The following is a 17,607-nucleotide window of genomic DNA, read 5'->3' as shown; positions in this document are numbered from 1 at the left end:
AAAGCCTGCTGCATTTTCTGTTGAGTGCCGTCACCCAGCTGGTGTGCTTGATGTATTTTAGTCACCTGACAAATGTAATGACGTGTGTCCTTCCCGCACCACTATCCTCTACACTAAAACATTAATTGATAATCTTTTCAGGTGAATACACAACAGTACTCAGCCAAGTTTTTCCTCTTTTAACACATTTCAGTGTCAAATGTATTTCTCTTGCCGCTGGACAGATGGAAATATGTCACTTTCCCTTATCTCAACATTTCAGGGTGGTTGATGGAGAAAATGTGTAATTATTTATTTGATAACAAATTATTAAATTGTAGTCAAGTCACATTTGAAGTGTCTTTTGTGGGACAGTGACCATGACCTCTGTTGACCTTTCTGTGTTATTATATTCTGCTTCTGGCTTTGCTATGGCATTATTTTAGCACTGGTTTGGAAAAGAGAGTAGTTAAAAAAATATATTAAGCGTGCCCACTCCCTCCATACAATGGACTGACACTCCCTTATTGACTTCACCTGTCCACTTGGCTCATGCAGGGAATGAAACATTATAGCAGGATGTGTGAGCATTGTGACAATTAACATATAAATTATGCCAAAGGGGCTGCCATTGATTGTAACTGTAAGTAGATACTCTGAATTTGCCAGGGATGCCTTACTGTATGTTCTTTTTTTGGCCTGAATTTTATTTTCCATCCTGGTTATAAATCTCATTTTACATATTTAGGTTTAATTTCAATCTGACATTTGACATGTAATTAGCGCTGTCCAAAAGGCAATCAGCGTCAGCACAGATTATAAAACGGGTAGCTCAAATCAAGCAATCTGATTGGTTCAAAGCCGTGATATAATAACCATGTACAATGGCTATGACGTCTAATTCCTTTGCACAATAAGTATCACTCTGCTCTGAGAAAAAAAACGTTAGACTAACAAACTGATGGCTGGTGAAGATCCCTTTAAGTGTACACTATATTTAGAATATTTTCACCGCTCTTTGGCTTTACTTTGCAGCCAGACAGCCTTTTTTCTGACGGGAAACTGAAGCCATTATCAATGCTCTTCTTAATTCCACTAGGCTCAATTGACAAAAACAGATTTTACCCCGCAAAAAATGGGAGTTGCTGTTCTACGGTTAGTTTTTTTGCGTTATTGTGTGCCTTTCTTTAGCACAAAGCAAATTAAATAGCTTTTGCTTGCTTCTAGTGATGGTGAATGTTACCTGCGCTGCATTCAACCACCACAGTATGTGCAGGCAGCCAGCCCAGAAGGGCCTATTTTACTGTGAACCTATTTAATAATAAAAAATCTATTTAAATTGGAATGTGACTTTAACTGTCATATTGCCATACTTGATGATCGTTTTGTAAAAAGCAATAGCTGACGTGATCTATTGCTTAATTATATAAAGTAGGTGTAATCTTCCAATGCTACCCAAGAGGGCATTCTTGACTTTGATTGCATGTACTGCAGTGATTCAGCCTTCGGCATCATTACCTAATTGATAACCAGACTAAAGAATATTATCTCTGTTATTATCGCTTTTAATGACCCAAGTGTAATAGCTGAATAACCTATTGCCTATAAGAAATAAAAACTTTTAAAAGAGAAATGACTTGATTTCCAGCAATCAAGAAAGCACAGCATGCTTTATTTTATGGAAATCGTCAGCATAGTTGGAATGAATAGTTAAGATTGCTTGGGTTAAAATACCTCCTCTATGCTATCAATTTTCTCTGATGTCTTCCATTCATAGTCCAGGCACTTTATTAACACACAGACCTGGGTGAAATAAAAAAATAAAAAATGTTTGCAACTATGTTTCTTGGTTTCTCTTCATGCCTAGTTAGAAACCAGATGGCTGAGGTTTGCTCATTTTAACAACGCAACAAGGGTCTAACACGGACATTATAAGGCAGTTCAGTATACCACTGTTTTTGATCTGAGACACAAAATGGCCTGATATATGAAAGCCCATCCTTTCGTGGTTAGATTTATTCAGTGGTCAAATAAACTCAAGTAGTAATTGCAAACTATACTTTGGCCGTGGTTCGTCCTTCAGCTAGAGAAAAGTGGTATGCTGAGAGATTGCTTAGTGTTTAAGTTTCCCAAAATATATGCTATGTTTTTATGCATTGTTTGTATAGTACGGTTACCAAATCTCAGCTTCCCTTGTGTTGACCTCTGCATGCACGCTGCAGCCCCAGCCTGTTCATTCCTCCTCACACATTCTGCTACATACAGGTTGACCTTTTCAGCGCTGCCTGTGTCCCAGGTGGATTCTCACACCCCCTGTTCCCCCCGAAATTGGATTGCCTTTTTCCCTATCAGCCTATAGGAAATGGCTAAGATGTTGAACTGGCACTGATATGCTGCTTCAGAGGGGGGGAAATTACTTTAAATTTAATGCAAGACACTCCCCATTACAAAGTCTGCTTCATATATATATATATATTAGTTCTATTAGGTTCAGAGACAATTAGCAGAAACAATAATCGAAAAAAAGACTGTCACACCATTCCTATCTTCTACATCTTCATCATCGTTTCTGTTTTTCTTACTATTATTACATTGCTAATATCACTCTCTCCAGCCACATGTGCAGAACACACATGTGAGGAGAATGGCATTTCATTAGATATACTCTGTAAAAACATGTAGAAGGCTAAAGCGCTTTGGAAACAGTTGGGTTTCCACTCAGAAAGGGGCCAGGGGCCAGTGCGCTGAATGAAGAACTCTGTGTGTAGCTGGCGTGATTCACAGGAAACACTTCCCTGGATCAATGTGTTTGGCCTGGTCCTGCTACACGCTGGGTGTCTAGAAAGCTCAGACAAATAGCTGGAAAATGAGACATGCAGTGTTGAGAGACAGATTGTTTCCTCTCCACTGCTATGTTGGGGGGGCCTGATTTATCTTCACCATCTCCATAGTCAATTGCATGTCCTCTTTTTTCCCCCACACCAGTTTTGGTTGTACCAAGTCACCTGGTGTTTGATTGAATAGGGAGGCAGCAGCAAAGCTGTTGTGTATAAATCCAACCCTGACCCTGTTTAGCATGTACAATCGAGAAATTATAGAGCTAACAAATAAACATGATAAATCCTGCCCTGTTTGGTTTAATAGTCAGATAAGCCTCCGCTTTTGCTTACTCACGCAGACCAGCAAAAATCAGCTAAACTGCATCTCCTTTCAGATTTGATTTCATTTCATGCTCCGAGTGTCTTCTTAGTGAGGCTTTTCCATCAGCTTTACAGCTGTATTAGTTTTATTCACCTCCAGTTTTGTTCCATGTTTCTTAAAATAACAGTGGGGAAAGAGAAGTGATGACCATTTCCAGGAGACCATACTGACATAGATCTCTCCTCATGCGCTCCCTCTCTTGGTTGTCCCTGTCCTTTTGTCCTAATATGTTGAGTCTCATTTTCTCTCACTGTTTCCACATTTTCTCTTATTTTTTTCGTGTCCCTTCTTTCCTTGTCACCCTTTGACCTCAGATCATTGTTTGGGAGATGGATAGAAAAGGCTTTCATTGAGCTGCTCCATGTGCTGATTGCAGCACCTGAAATGGTGAAGATAATGGCCCAGTACGGGTCCAGCCCAGAGCAAGGGCATGAGGTGATAGTGTATAGTGTGACCAGCTTCCTGGTATTATAGACATTACATTATCTTAGCACTTCATCTATGTTAAGAGAAAGCCTGTTGTGCCATTTCTCTCTCAGGCTCTCTCTCCTGTCCAACCGAGCAGCGGGCTGGCAGAGGGGTTTTTGTGTTCAGTTGGGAGACACTGGCCAGTGTTTCCTTTGCCACACTTAGTGGCTGGCTGACAGGGGGCCCCTTTGACATTACCCTAAGGACCTTGTGGGAGATAACAAGGCATCATGATAAAACACAGATGCAATTAGTGGCAGGATGAAAGCTGGAGTGCAGATACTGGCACATGCTAGTAGGATAAGTGCATGCTGATGGAACCACCTTGAGAGCTTTGTGTCCTCTCCGTGTCTTCAACAGTATAGCCCTGCCGCTCACTGTCTCTATTTTTTCCCCACAGAGGGCATATTTATTTTCTGACTGCAGACTACCTGTGTACAGTTTTTGTTGCTCTGAGCAGATAGGTAGCAGGTTGCGCTCTGGGAAGCTGTGAAGGACTCTGCAGGCCTGCAGAGACAAGGACAGGGATACTGGGTAGCCACTAGTTGTGCCGGGCAAAGCCTCTCCAGAAGAAAAAAAAAATCCCACTGGTATGAAAATGGGACAGACTTCTTTTCAGAGGGCTACCTGATTACATCTGTTCAGTTTGCAAAGTGGCTTTGGTGATTTCATGGTTTAGTCAGAGCTCCTAAGTGCACACTTCTGAGCTATTGAAACATCAGAGCAAGTTTAGGCTGGACTTATTTCAATGAATGGATCTGATGCTGTGACATTTAGAAAGTTTTCCTGGTTCAGGACCTCTGAATCACTGCCCACATCTTTGCATCTTATTAGACTACTAAATGGTTTACATTCCCTTTAAACCATTAGAAACATGAAAGGGATGACCTGTGCTTTTTGTAAATAAACCCTGTGATCCAATTAGAAGACTTGCAGCAATAGCAAGTCTGTATTTTTTAGATAAATTGAAATCCAAAAACTGTACAGTGATCATACTGTACACATTATGGCATCATATTATGAGCATTATAATGCACCAAACACTAAATGACTCACAGACCAAGGGAGGTGAGGCTGTTTTTTTTATTAAAAAGTATTTTTTGACCATATCAATATAACCAGTTTGACCTGTAGATATACTCAGTGTCTGTATATGTCTTTGCTGATGTAAAACCAAATAGGCTAACTTAGATTCAGTGGTTGTCAAGTGTTACTCTGTGATTTAAAAATACCTGTGGATCGGTGTCAAAGTATACTATATCCACAACATTCCACTTCCGGGATTGCTCCGTTGCCAACGGAAATTCCGCCGGATTTCACTCATTTAGGCCGGATATCCGTTGCCTTGGGCTTCCTTTGTGTTGGCATTTTAAACACTGGTCGATTTATGAGGACTATGGTTAACCTTTTCTCAGATCTCTGCAGGGTAAATCCAGACTGCTAGCTAGACAGTCTGTCCAATCTGAGTTTTCTGTTGCACGACTAAAACAACTTTTAGACGTACACATGTTCCACCAAAACAAGTTCCTTCCTGAGGCTATTTTGCAGAGGCGTAGTTGCTCCATACTTAGCGCCGCCCAAGACGATTGTGATTGGTTTGAAGAAATGCCAATAAACCAGAGCACGTTTTTCTCCCATCCCGGAATGCTGTGTGGACTCACCAGACCCTCCTCCGCAGCGCTGTGGAGGTAGGTCTGGCAATGCAAGACTAGTGTCTGAGTGTTGGCAGGCTCCACTCTTGTGTTTTCAATTGTGGTGGTTGTGCGCCTCCTTCTTTCACTTTTGTCAATGCTTACCTTTAAGGGGTCAGACCTCTATCTATTAGATAATGTTCTACTGCAGCGGATGTGACATTGTCTTTAGCATTGTCTTTCTCAGGGTTGTGTTGAATAACAGTTCGAGACAGAGCTTTAGAGGTGAATGAAAAATCATACACTGTACCCCTACCTTAATGGCCGACCATAGAACTACTAGTAATTCTATTTCTGGATCTCTTTTAGCAGTGTTAGGTAACGTCTACTCCTTTCAGTTGATTTTACCTCTCCCCTCTGTAGGTATTTGGTAAATCCCTCTGGTTTCTTGTAGCCTATAAGGTTGGGGAGATTTGCCTCTTCCTCTGATGAAATCTTCTTAGTCCAGGTTTGATAAAACAGCGTGCCTCACCTAAATATAGCCACCTGCGACTGCACAGCCCCAGTGTCAGTAATGTGTTTGCAATGTGCCTGCTGGCTGTGCTTGGCAAAGACAGGGCCGTTATGACAGTTCATTGGAGCGGGTGACAACAAAAATAGGATTAACCCTTTAAACTAATTTTTTTTTTTTTGTTCTCCTAGACACTTAAATCTTTCTGTTTGCCAACTGGCTTGTTTAAACCATTAGGCTGCTCTTTAATGGGTAATACACAGGCATTTATTTGTTGTTAAAGATGTTCTCCTGTTAAGTGTGACAGGCTTTCATAGCCACCTCTTCCTAAGTGAGGATTATGTAAAATTAAATGATTTCTTTTCTTTCTCATATAGCCTTTCATGCTTAATTTTCCTTCAATCCTCATTTATGTCTTCAGAAATGGCAATGGACTAAATGAGGCTGTTGCGGTGTCAGTTATCGTTTAAGTTTAACTGCAACTTAGAACAGGTTGAGGTTGAGGTTACTGTACATTGGTGCTAAGACAGCTATGTGCAGTTAACATTCAGCTACTTTGGCAGTGAGCTCCAAACAGTAAAGTGAAGAGTAAGGTAATAAAATAAAGTAGTAAGTTACCCTCACTCTGGCTTTAAAAATAATGGACACATTTTAAAATAAATGATAGAATGGTAACACTTTACTTGAAGTTTTCTACATAAGAGTGACATGACACTGTCATGAACACATGAGACTGTCATGACACAGTGATGAAACATGAACACACTTTGCGTCAAACATAGATTTAGATTATGTGCCCTTAAACCACAGTTGAACAATGTATGCATCAGATTTGACTTAGACATCAGCAACATCTAATGGTAGTTAGGTGGTTTCTCCAATGAAGGCCAGTAAACAGTTATACCATAACCCAGCTTCTGCAGATAAAGAAAACTGTTTTAAGGGCCACCAGGTTTTGTTTCAGTCAAATTGGATTTAGACAAGACTGGCCCCACAAAAAGAAATCGCAACAGGATAATTCAAATTGGTAAATTTCAGTAAACATCACTGAGAAGTGACTTCATGGGGTCATGCAAAGTGCAATATTGTTTTATCGTCATAAAATAACTTTTAAGTAGGAGGTCTGAGTGGATGACACCGGACACCATGACTCACGTACTGTCTTTTACAAATGTCTTTTAACTATGAAAGTATTATTTCTCTAAACTTAACCAAATCATTTTAGCTGACCAAATTTAACCAAACTGGAACCAGAGAGGTGACAAATCAGAAAACACTCACTAACATGAGACAGACACACACACACACACACACACACACACACACACACACACACACACACACACACACACACACACACACACACACGACTGAATTAGCCTATTCAGAAGGGAAACTTTTTTTTTTTCTTTTTTTCTCATGCAAAAACAGACACATTTCAATCATTTAATCAGCCCAATTCACATTTACAGTGCACATACAGTGTTGGCTGGTGCCCTCGTGGAAGTGCAGTTTGGGAGCACCCACTGTTCTTCTGCTGTTCCCATTCAGTCAGTGTGGTACAGAATAAAGTGAGGCCTTGTTATATGCTGTCTGTCACTTGTACCTGACATGACAGATGATCTGCTTGCATGCTATGCCATCATTCTCCCAGCATGGCAGCAAACTGATAGACATATCTTCAAGAAATGTAAAAAAAGGCACACTAATGCACAACTAAAATCATATACCGCCTCTATGTCCCCTGTATTTGCGGGACTCTATATACCCTATTATTGTAACCCCTGTGCCCATCAATTGAAATATAGGCTACTCCTAAAGTGTGTGTCTCGGACTGTTTGTGGTGGCTCTCACAGTCCCTTTCAGGTAGCCTTACTGGCAGGGTGATGAGAATGAGAGAGGCTTATCGTGTAGTCAGATGCACTCTGAGGGTGACAACATGTTCTTGCTGTCCCTGGTCACCCCACCGGAGAGCAGAGTGGGCTGTGGCTCTGTCCCTACAGACAACAAAATGTCAGGGCTCCCTTCATCAGTACATTGCACTCTCATCATCACAACAAGTTATGTGTGAGCTATTCTGCTGCCTCTTTTTCCCAATGTTCCCATTGTTTCTCTGCTTTTCTGGACCTCGTTTTCAAAGTTTTTTTGTCTACTTCCTTGTCGTGCAGACAGCTCTGATGTTCCCAGTGATCATATAATTGTATGAACACACACACAAGCTCTGGACAGAGATTGTATTTATATCTTTTTTATTTTAACATGTTTTTATCTGATATATTCTGTTTTCTGCAAAGCACTTTGTCACGTGTATATTTTGTGCTTTGTCTTTACTACCAAATGCAAGCGAGACAATGGATTCCTGTAAAAAAAAAATGTCATAAAAGTCAACAGCCGTTTCCATTTCGATCTCTAATTATTTTCATACAGAAATTAAGACTTTAATTGCTCTAATAGCTTTAATAAATATAAACTGGACTTTTCACTTTACATTTACGTGGGGTTTAACATATTGCCAGTTTTGCATTTTTTTTGTGTAGGCTACTTATCTAATAAAATAATATAAAGTTTTAAATTAGATGTTTCTCTCTCCCCTAACACCTGGAATATCACCATGCTGCATTTATACCACCAAACAGCAGGAGTCAGTGATATGGGATTGTTTAATGCCTCTGAAATGTCCGCCTAACATGCCACACTCGCCCAACTGTATTTATAGAACAATGTTCTTCTATGTCAGGGTCCCAGTGAATAATAAAACACAGTAAATGGATCCTTGCTATGTTTAGGTGGCCTGACCTCCATTAGGAAGCAACCACAAGAGTGAAAAGGAGAAATCATGAGCATTTACACATGCATGCACGCACACGCACACACACACACACACACACACACACACACACACACACACACACACACATGCATGTAAAACCATAGTCTATACGTACTAGAGATGTTGAAATTAATCAAATAATCGACGCATCGAATCGTGGACATGGACGATGCTGCATCGATAATCGGCCGGGCCATAATTGATTATTTCTGTTTACAATTTAATGTATGTCTAACAACCTTTCTGTTTACATATTCTGTTATGTTTTGCACATTCAGAAAGTGCCATGTGCTCAGTGCTGTAGTTTTATGTATCCAATTTATTTAGTATTAGAGCACTGCAGAATGTTTTGTTTTTGAAGCTTGAAAAGCAATGAATTAAATATCCTATATGGCTTTAATAGAAAAATGTAGTTGACGCATCGTGATGCTTCGATATATCGAATCGAATTGCTGACATGATAATCGTAATCAAATCGAATCGAATCGGGAGATCAGTGAAGATTTACACCTCTAATATGTACACATGAAAACACTAACACAGCTCTTTAAACATTGTAGTTGCTCAATCACATTATTTGTTTCAGGGGTTTCCTCCAACTCTATCGGACTTGTCATAGGATGTCGTCCACTAGTAGAAAAAAATCCAATGGTGTCACAGAAAGGTACCATGCTGTGATTTGTTTTCTCTTTTTTTCCTGTTGGAATGTGATGTATTTCTCCTTATATTAAGAAAGATACATTTTTACATGAGCATTCACGATGCTGCTGTTGGCCTAATCTTACCAATCCCCACACTCCTATAACACGTGAGTCTTACTCAAACAGTTGGCAGCAGTAGCTGTGTTCTGCCAGAGTGGAGTCCAGAGGTCTTAAACAGCATTCTGTCTTGTTATTCTTTCTGCAAAGATGTTGAGAAGCTCTCTTCTGGCACTACTTTTTCTATTTCTTTTACTGTTCCTTCACGCTTTCATTCATGCCGCATCCTAACTGAAGCCAGATATCTTTGTCAGGCCCCGCCACTATGGCTTGTCTTGTTCTTTTCTGGATCTGAAAGATACCCAGTTGATGAAGAGTGCATTTACACAGCCAGGCTAGTGGCGTGGCTCACGAGATGGCACTGTTGGTTTGTCTGCATCGTCAGATCAAAGCCCATTTGACCACATACTATCTTCAATTCTATGGTACACTTCTGAAAATGGTTGCTGTTTGTTATAGATTTTGTAACAAAGAAGCTGCAGACCTGCAAAAACACGGACATTGTCCATGTGAAAATAAGTATTATGTGTGGTTGAGTCATCACAGTTATACAAATAGCAAAACAAAACAAAGGCAAGGATTTGCGTTGGTTACTGCATTGAAAAATGGATTATCTTAATTCATCGCCGATAGACCCTATCAAGTGCTGGGAACACACTTACATCCTGTTAGTAAACTGTGTAGCTTGGGGGATGCAACAAATGCACAGGCTATCTAGCATTTATATTATTAAGGAACATGGCAATATGAAGAACAAATGTCATTACCTGTGTTTGCGTTTCTTCTTTTGAAGTTTTTCTTGTCCTCTTGGGCTTTCAGTCTTAACATGAGCAAACACAGTGGTGGCAAGGTCTGTCTAAATATAACTCCACTTGACAACATGCTGGAACAGTAGATACCCTTTTACTTTGAAGAATTCCAATTACTGTCACTGTTTTCTCTTGTGTGTGTGTGTGTGTGTGTGTGTGTGTGTGTGTGTGTGTGTGTGTGTGTGTGTGTGTGTGTGCAATGGACTTGAAACTGAGATGTGTGTCTAATGTATACTTATGTATGCATGTGTAAGTGTGTGATGCCACTATAAACTGTAACCCAAGCATATTACGACTCAAGTGTCTGTTACATGGTTTTGCAGTATTTTACAATTATTATTAATTTAACGTGATGTAAAATCTGTCCACAGATGTACATGTTAAATGCAATGAGACCTCCTGTATCCAAATGCGACAAACAGACAAACAGTAACATGGAGATTACAGTGATTTCTAGGGGTTCACGATTCAGAAAATGTCACGATTCGATTCAGTATTGATTTTTAGGCTCACGATTCGATTCAAAATCGATTTTCGATTAAAAAAAGGATTCACAGTATATAAATGTAGTTACTTTTCCCACGTATGTATGTATGTACATACATGGGAAATATATATATAGCTTATACATCCCTTAGTACATTCATGTGGATTTTTTATTTAGTTTATTTAGTATCTTTTATTGTCCATATTATTAATGTGGATTTGTTTGGTATTTGTTATTTCAACATCCTGTTATGATATCGATGTGTATGTTGTGTGTGATGTCTGTAAGCTACTGGGACTTTGAATTTCCCCTTGGGGATCAATAAAGTATCTATCTATCATGTGATTGCAGTAGACATACAATTAAAAAAAATGATATATATATATATATATATATATATATATATATATCGATTTTTGGAATTCTATGAATTGATTTTGAATCGGTAGAGCTTGAATCACGATTCGAATACGAATCGATTTTTTTGCACACCCCTAGTGCTTTCCATCATCGATGTCTTTTGTTTTGGCTCCAAAATGCATCAGTAATGGTGTGTAGTCATGCTCACAGAAAGATAATAAAACATTGTTAGCAAACAAACTCTCAAATTATTGAATCAACTTGCCTTGCCTTCTTTTAGAACAAAGTGGGACATCAGTGATTGCAGTAGCATCAATGGGAATATCAAGGTACAGTATAAGGCTAAAACTATGTGAAATTATTGCGCTTCATCACAAGCATGTCTCGAAGGACTTTAAAGAGAAAAGGGTGTTTTAAATCTAACTAATCATCAATAAAATAATGAACTGTACACCCTACAACAAAGCAATCAAATGGGGAAAAAAACAAAAAAACACATTCTCTCATGAAAATCTCACAAGGAAAGAAATGGAAGACATAGTATGTGATAGGTTATCTCTATCTTTATGTTTTTGCTCTCTGAGGCAGACAGTGTACCTGTACTGATAACAACATTTTTACTCAACTCGACATGACATGGGCCAGAGGACTTTTTGGATCAGGCTGTGTCATCCTGTCGAGCAGCAGTTCATTGTTATTTACTTCAGCACAATGTGAATCAACCATGAAATCAATAGACATCAGCTGCAACAAGGAGGAAAGAGCAGTAATTACTTGCTGTAGACGTGCAAGCTTGCAGTAAAAATGCATATCCTACCCTGGTTATGTATGTGGCATCCTTTTTCCCCTTGTTTGTTATGGCCCTGCTCTTGAAATTGGTTCTGTGCAGAGACAGACCTTTGTGTCCCAGTAAAAGGTGAATGGGTAAATCACCCAAGCTCACTGGGCCAGCATACCATGCAGAACCCCCTCTTGGTGCGATCTATGGAGTATCCAAGATATATCACCCTTAACACAAAAGAGGCAATCTGGATTCAATTACCAAGCCAGCAGAGAGTGCAATTTATATCCAAACTCTCAGGAATGGAAGACGAACGAGGGCACAGTACAGTTTGTAATTAACAGTTAACCCTCATTGACCTTTGAGTTGTGATTTACAGTACAAACAAGCAAACTGGCATGGTGGGGAGGCTACATATGTATTGGTTATTACAATATCATTACACACTGTGTGTATACCAGTCCCTCCAGGATTTCGCGGCCTTTTTTTGAGATTGTTGCGGTCCAAAATGCCTGATTTTGCGGGAGCTTTTGTAAAAAAATTGCGATAAAAGTTGCGACGTCTTTTGTGTTTTTGTTGCAATGAAGTTGCGAGGGACAGTGAAAGTTGCAAAAAAAGTTGTGATTTTATTTGTATAGTTCTTTAAAAATAAAAAAGAAACTTGTTTCGGGGAGAATACAATTACTTTGGGCTGAGTTTTCCTAGTAACCTTACCAAAAACGCTCAGGATGCTGCAAATGTTGGTATAATATGAAAATGGCTGGTGGATTTAAGACAAAAAAATAATAAGTTATTGAATGAATCAAATTTAAACATATGGTTCAGTGGCTTGTTGATCTTTACATTGTTAGTTAATTTCCTATCCTGGCCTGGGACACACATTCATATGGTTTGATAAAGTACTTATTGGACTTTAACTTATCATTGCACTTACAATAATGAGCGTAGCTGTCCTCAATTTCGGTTATCCAGTACGTCTCATCTCCGTTTTTTTCTGCATCCACCGTGTGTTTGTGTGTGTGTGCGTGTCAGTCGCGAGGGGAACTGAGCAGCAGCCCGCCTGCTGCAGAGAGCCGAGAGGATTGAAACAGCAGCAGCTTTTAGTTTAGTTTACTTTAGAGTGAAAAACGTTACAGTGTACATGATGTTAAAATGTATACAGGTTGGCAGGACGGTCTGAAATGTTTTGCACGGTCTTTCGCTGTACGTTTTGTTGGTAAATGTGAGATGTTCGAATCACACACGTCTTGTCTTCATATCAGAAACAAGGAAATTAATTTGGCAACGTACGTCATCCCGTTCTCACTCCCGCTTGGTCATTGGCTCTCAGAGTCACATACTGATACAGAGTCTGGCACGTGGGACTGCTGGGATTGGTTGAAGTCGCGGGAAACTCCGGTTATTGGTGAAATTTGCGGAAAAGTTGCGGTGATTGGTCAAAATTGCGAGTCACACCAAATTCGCGGTGATTGGTTGAATTTGCGTGAATTGGTGCGATCGCAACATCGTGAAATCCTGGAGGAACTGGTATACAGTCACTTCTACTACACATGCACAATACCCAAAAGTACCTTAGGTTAAAACAGGCTTGTAATGAGTCCCAGAGTGCGTCCCATCACTGATTGTTTGCACAGTAAATCTGTGGTTAGATAGATAATGTTTGCCAAGCAGTTGCATTGTGTGTGTGGGTTGGTGTTTTGTGGTTAGGCCATTTTCTAAAAGTCACTTTTAAAAGATGGAAAGTGTAGTGTAAAATAATATTAAGACTTGAGCAGTAGTTCAAAGAAAGACTTGTGTTCTTTTACAAAATGTTTACACACGATAATATAGATAGATAGATAACTTGCGTACAAAAATAGATAATTGAACAATATATATGATCTCAGTAAGCCATAACAGCAAAAACAATTGGTCTGATTAAACAGAACAAGTTATGTGAAAAATACCTTTATGATTATCACAGAAAAAACATCACAAGTGAACATATAACTTTATTACATCTGATAGAACTTTTTTCACAGAAAACAAAAAGCCCAGGTGATACTACAAACATTAATGACTCTGATCTATTCAGGTGTCTCATTGAGCCATGACAGTGAGCCAGCATGAAAAATACCAGGACGCTGATAGTGAAGCAGCTAAATGGAATTCAACCATCGTTAATTTTACTATTACACGTTTCCAACGGTGACATGTCAATCGCTTCTGTGAAACACATTATTGTCACAATAATAAGACATTGCTCATTTAGAAATGAATTACCTTTGAAATGTATTTTTTGACTTTGTGTTCTGAGTCTAAGTTACAGAAAATAGATTATATATTTGTATTATATATTTGTTGGATGACTATAATATACATAGATACAGTAGTATGCTTTAGACAAGGTGCCTTGTAAAGTTCCTGACACATCTTATTTTTATAGGCTTGAAAAAATGGCAGCTCTTCTTTGAAATGTTTTGCTATTGTACACTGTGTGATGCAGAGGGATACACATACAGTATGTATATAAATACATCATGCTGTCCATATAGCTAGATAATTTGACTATGTTCTGACATCAGTATTCTCTCTTTCACCATCCCATCTCTGCCTTTCTCCATTTCTCTCTCCAATAAGGTTTTACTGGGACTTGACCATGCTGCTGCTGATGGTGGGCAACCTCATCATCATACCCGTGGGCATCACATTCTTCAAGGACGAGCACACGCCCCCCTGGATCGTGTTCAACGTTGTCTCCGACACTTTTTTCCTCATGGACCTGGTCCTTAACTTCAGGACGGGTATCGTCAAGGAGGATAACACAGAGATCATCCTGGATCCGCAACAGATCAAGATCAAGTACTTGCGGAGCTGGTTTGTGGTGGACTTCATCTCCTCCATCCCTGTGGACTACATCTTCCTGATTGTGGAGACGCGCATCGACTCAGATTTCTACAAGACGGCGCGCGCCCTGCGGATTGTCCGCTTCACAAAGATCCTCAGCTTGCTGCGACTTCTGCGCCTCTCTAGACTCATTCGCTACATCCACCAATGGGAAGAGGTAGGAAAGTGCACCTCGGTGTGTATAGTATATGTATAGTTGTGCTGAATGTTGCCCACTTTCCTGTATGATGTGTGCTATTTTGAGTTGGCTTTGGCAAACTGGATTCCCTGAATGACGACAAGTGGATTCACACAGAGCGAAAATACCAAGGTAATCACAATGATTGACAATCATACGAGCGTACTATTTGATGAAGCTAGTCAAACACATAGGGCCTCACTTCTTAAATCCAATTATAATCCAAATGGTATTCCCGTGCTGGGGAGTTGCTGTGAGTATGTTTGCAGAGCTCTGTACCTTCCTGTTTCCCCTGGGAAGGAAATATGGATAGATGCTGCTTCTGATTACATCCACCCTTGAAAGGAGTGAAGAGGCTCTTTTGCTGTGCCCTAGTCACCAATAAATTGACAAGGCCGGGATGTTGATTAGCATTTTCCCTCTCTGTGCCCATCCAGCTAGCAATGGGACCACAGAGCCCAGTGAGGCATTGCTGCGATACAAGCATGATTATAATTGTGGCAATAATTAGGAACGTTCCAATTGCTCTCACTGGATGGATCTTGTTGTTTAGTCTCAGAGTTAAAAGATGCAAAGTAAAGCATCAGTGTCTCAGTGTGGAGTCAACAGGAAGAAACTCCGCTAGAGGATAACAGTTTGTGTACCTCCAGGCCCAGAAGCCATTTAACAGAAGGGTGTGTAAGCAGTCTATAGAGCTCATGTATTACCCAGTAACGACTTTTTAGCCCAGATACATTTCACCCGATCACTAAATTAGTATTTTTTACATCAAGGAAAGAAATTAAAATTATAATTTTGTAAGTAACACCTGTTACTGTAATATAAGTTTTGATACTTATAGTATGCAATGGGAAATTACACATTATTTCTATAAAACATTTGGAAAGTTCGGTTTCAGTTTACATAAAAACTATAAAAGCACATAGAATAGACCTGCTCCATAACAATGACTAGGAAATGTATTAATAGTGTTCTGCTGCAGCTTCATTTGGCTCTAGTATTACTAAAGAAGAGGGTAGTTTGTCTTCATCAAAACAATCAGTCAACAAAACAATTATTTTAATGTGAGTCTGTGTGTCTCTCTTTGTGGTAGGGCTGGGCAATATATCGATATTATATTATTATACTGCATTACAGTAAAGTGATGTCATTTTCGGTGTTACCAGACTGTTCTAGCTCTTCTATTATTTTTACCTTTACCTACTTAGTCATTAGATCTACATTACTGAAGATTATTAATCTTGAATCTCATTGTTGAGATATTTTGTTAAAGCACCCTATAATATCGCCACAATATCGATATCGAGGTATTAGGGAAAGAATATCACGATATCTGATATTCTCCATATTGCCCACCCCTACTTTGTGGCACCACAGATTGGAGTTCTTTGATTTTATCTATGAAATGCAAATATGAATGACACATAATTTTGGTTCTTATTGACAAATACTAGCAAACTTTAAAATGATCATGGAACAATGAACATTTTCATAATTGAGATCCTTAGCTTGACTGTGTTGTGCTTTAAACTAGACAATTTTAGAGAGTGCAGAGTGGCTTGCTCAGGGTCAAATGAACAGAACATGTTTTTTTCTTTAAGTGTGAATTGCCTTTGCCTTAATTTCACATACTAACAACACTGTATTGATATCCATTAATTAGCCTGTTTGCACACTATTGTCAAAATGCAGTGCCACTCGGTTAGTCGGTGGGTGTGTGTGGGGTGTTTCCTGAGTTTATGACATTACATGGACAATTGGAAAGGTTGAATAGCAAGCTGATTGCCAATCATACCACAATATCTCAAGAGCTGCCCACAGGCATTCTGAAAAGCTCCTGGTTTTCAAATATTCAGCTGGCACTGTGTGTAGAACAGTGCATGTAAGTGTGGCGATCATTAATCATGCACGGCCTCTGTGATGCCATTTCAAAGAGAGGAAAAGTTCAAATGAATCACTTGGGGAGAATCCCTTTGCCACTTTGCGCCTCCATTCATGCCTGCTGTTGTACTTCTGAGGCTTAAGTGAAGGCAGGGATACTTGCAGTTGAGGCCAGCCTTCATTTGAATAGGGTAGTCACGCTGACAGTGAGCTGTCACATGTTCAGCCTGTGCAATGAGGCAACAAAGAAAGGAGAGGAGAGACAAAGATAAGGTAGAAGGAACTAAAAGGAAGGAAAAAGCAGTATAGCCTGACGAACTACCTGTCTCGAGCTATCCACGATCGATTCCCCACCCCAGACTAGTTCTCTGTTTTAGAGGGAAAGGAAGACAGTAAAGCTGTGTTCGAAACCATTCCCTATCACGCAAATAGTGCACTATATAGTGTTTTCGCCATTTTGTAGTGGTGTTCAAATTCTCTTAATTTCATTTACTATATAGTCCACTATAAAATACCCACAATGCACAGCTAATTTAAGTGTACATATAATGTACCCTACATTTTACTCCCATATACCACAATGCAACGTGGTCGTGTTTTCCCAGAGGAGAAGAAGAAGCTGAAACACCTGCGAAAACTGAAAATGAAAAATGGAGCGGGCTTCCGTTTCTAAACATTGGAATTGTAACATGTAACATACTGTATATACAACCTTTTATTATTCTCCTGAATACTCGGTTTGTTTTAGGGACCTATTAGAAGTATTTCTGTTTTGATTTGTTTACATGTTGCTGGGCGCACCCATTATCGCAACGATACTTTCAGTGAGTGTCCAAAATCTTGCTTG

The 17,607-nt window shown here is 39.5% G+C and overlaps 1 protein-coding gene across 2 annotated transcripts in view; it reads left to right on the top strand.

The window, feature by feature from the left end:
* hcn4 (hyperpolarization activated cyclic nucleotide-gated potassium channel 4) overlaps positions 1-17,607 on the top strand; it is a 68,609-nt gene that overhangs the window by 11,124 nt on the left and 39,878 nt on the right. For both annotated transcript variants that reach the window (XM_031281534.2, XM_031281533.2), the window contains one exon: positions 14,435-14,858. In XM_031281534.2, the coding sequence (XP_031137394.1) occupies positions 14,454-14,858 (405 nt within the window). In that variant the 5' untranslated portion in view covers positions 14,435-14,453. The remainder of the gene's footprint in view (positions 1-14,434; positions 14,859-17,607) is intronic.

The sequence above is a fragment of the Sander lucioperca genome, chromosome 3 (genome assembly GCF_008315115.2).
Source record: "Sander lucioperca isolate FBNREF2018 chromosome 3, SLUC_FBN_1.2, whole genome shotgun sequence".
Classification (NCBI taxonomy): Eukaryota; Metazoa; Chordata; class Actinopteri; order Perciformes; family Percidae; genus Sander; species Sander lucioperca.
Note: the sequence above shows the minus strand (reverse complement) of the source record. Positions and strands in the feature narration are given on the sequence as shown.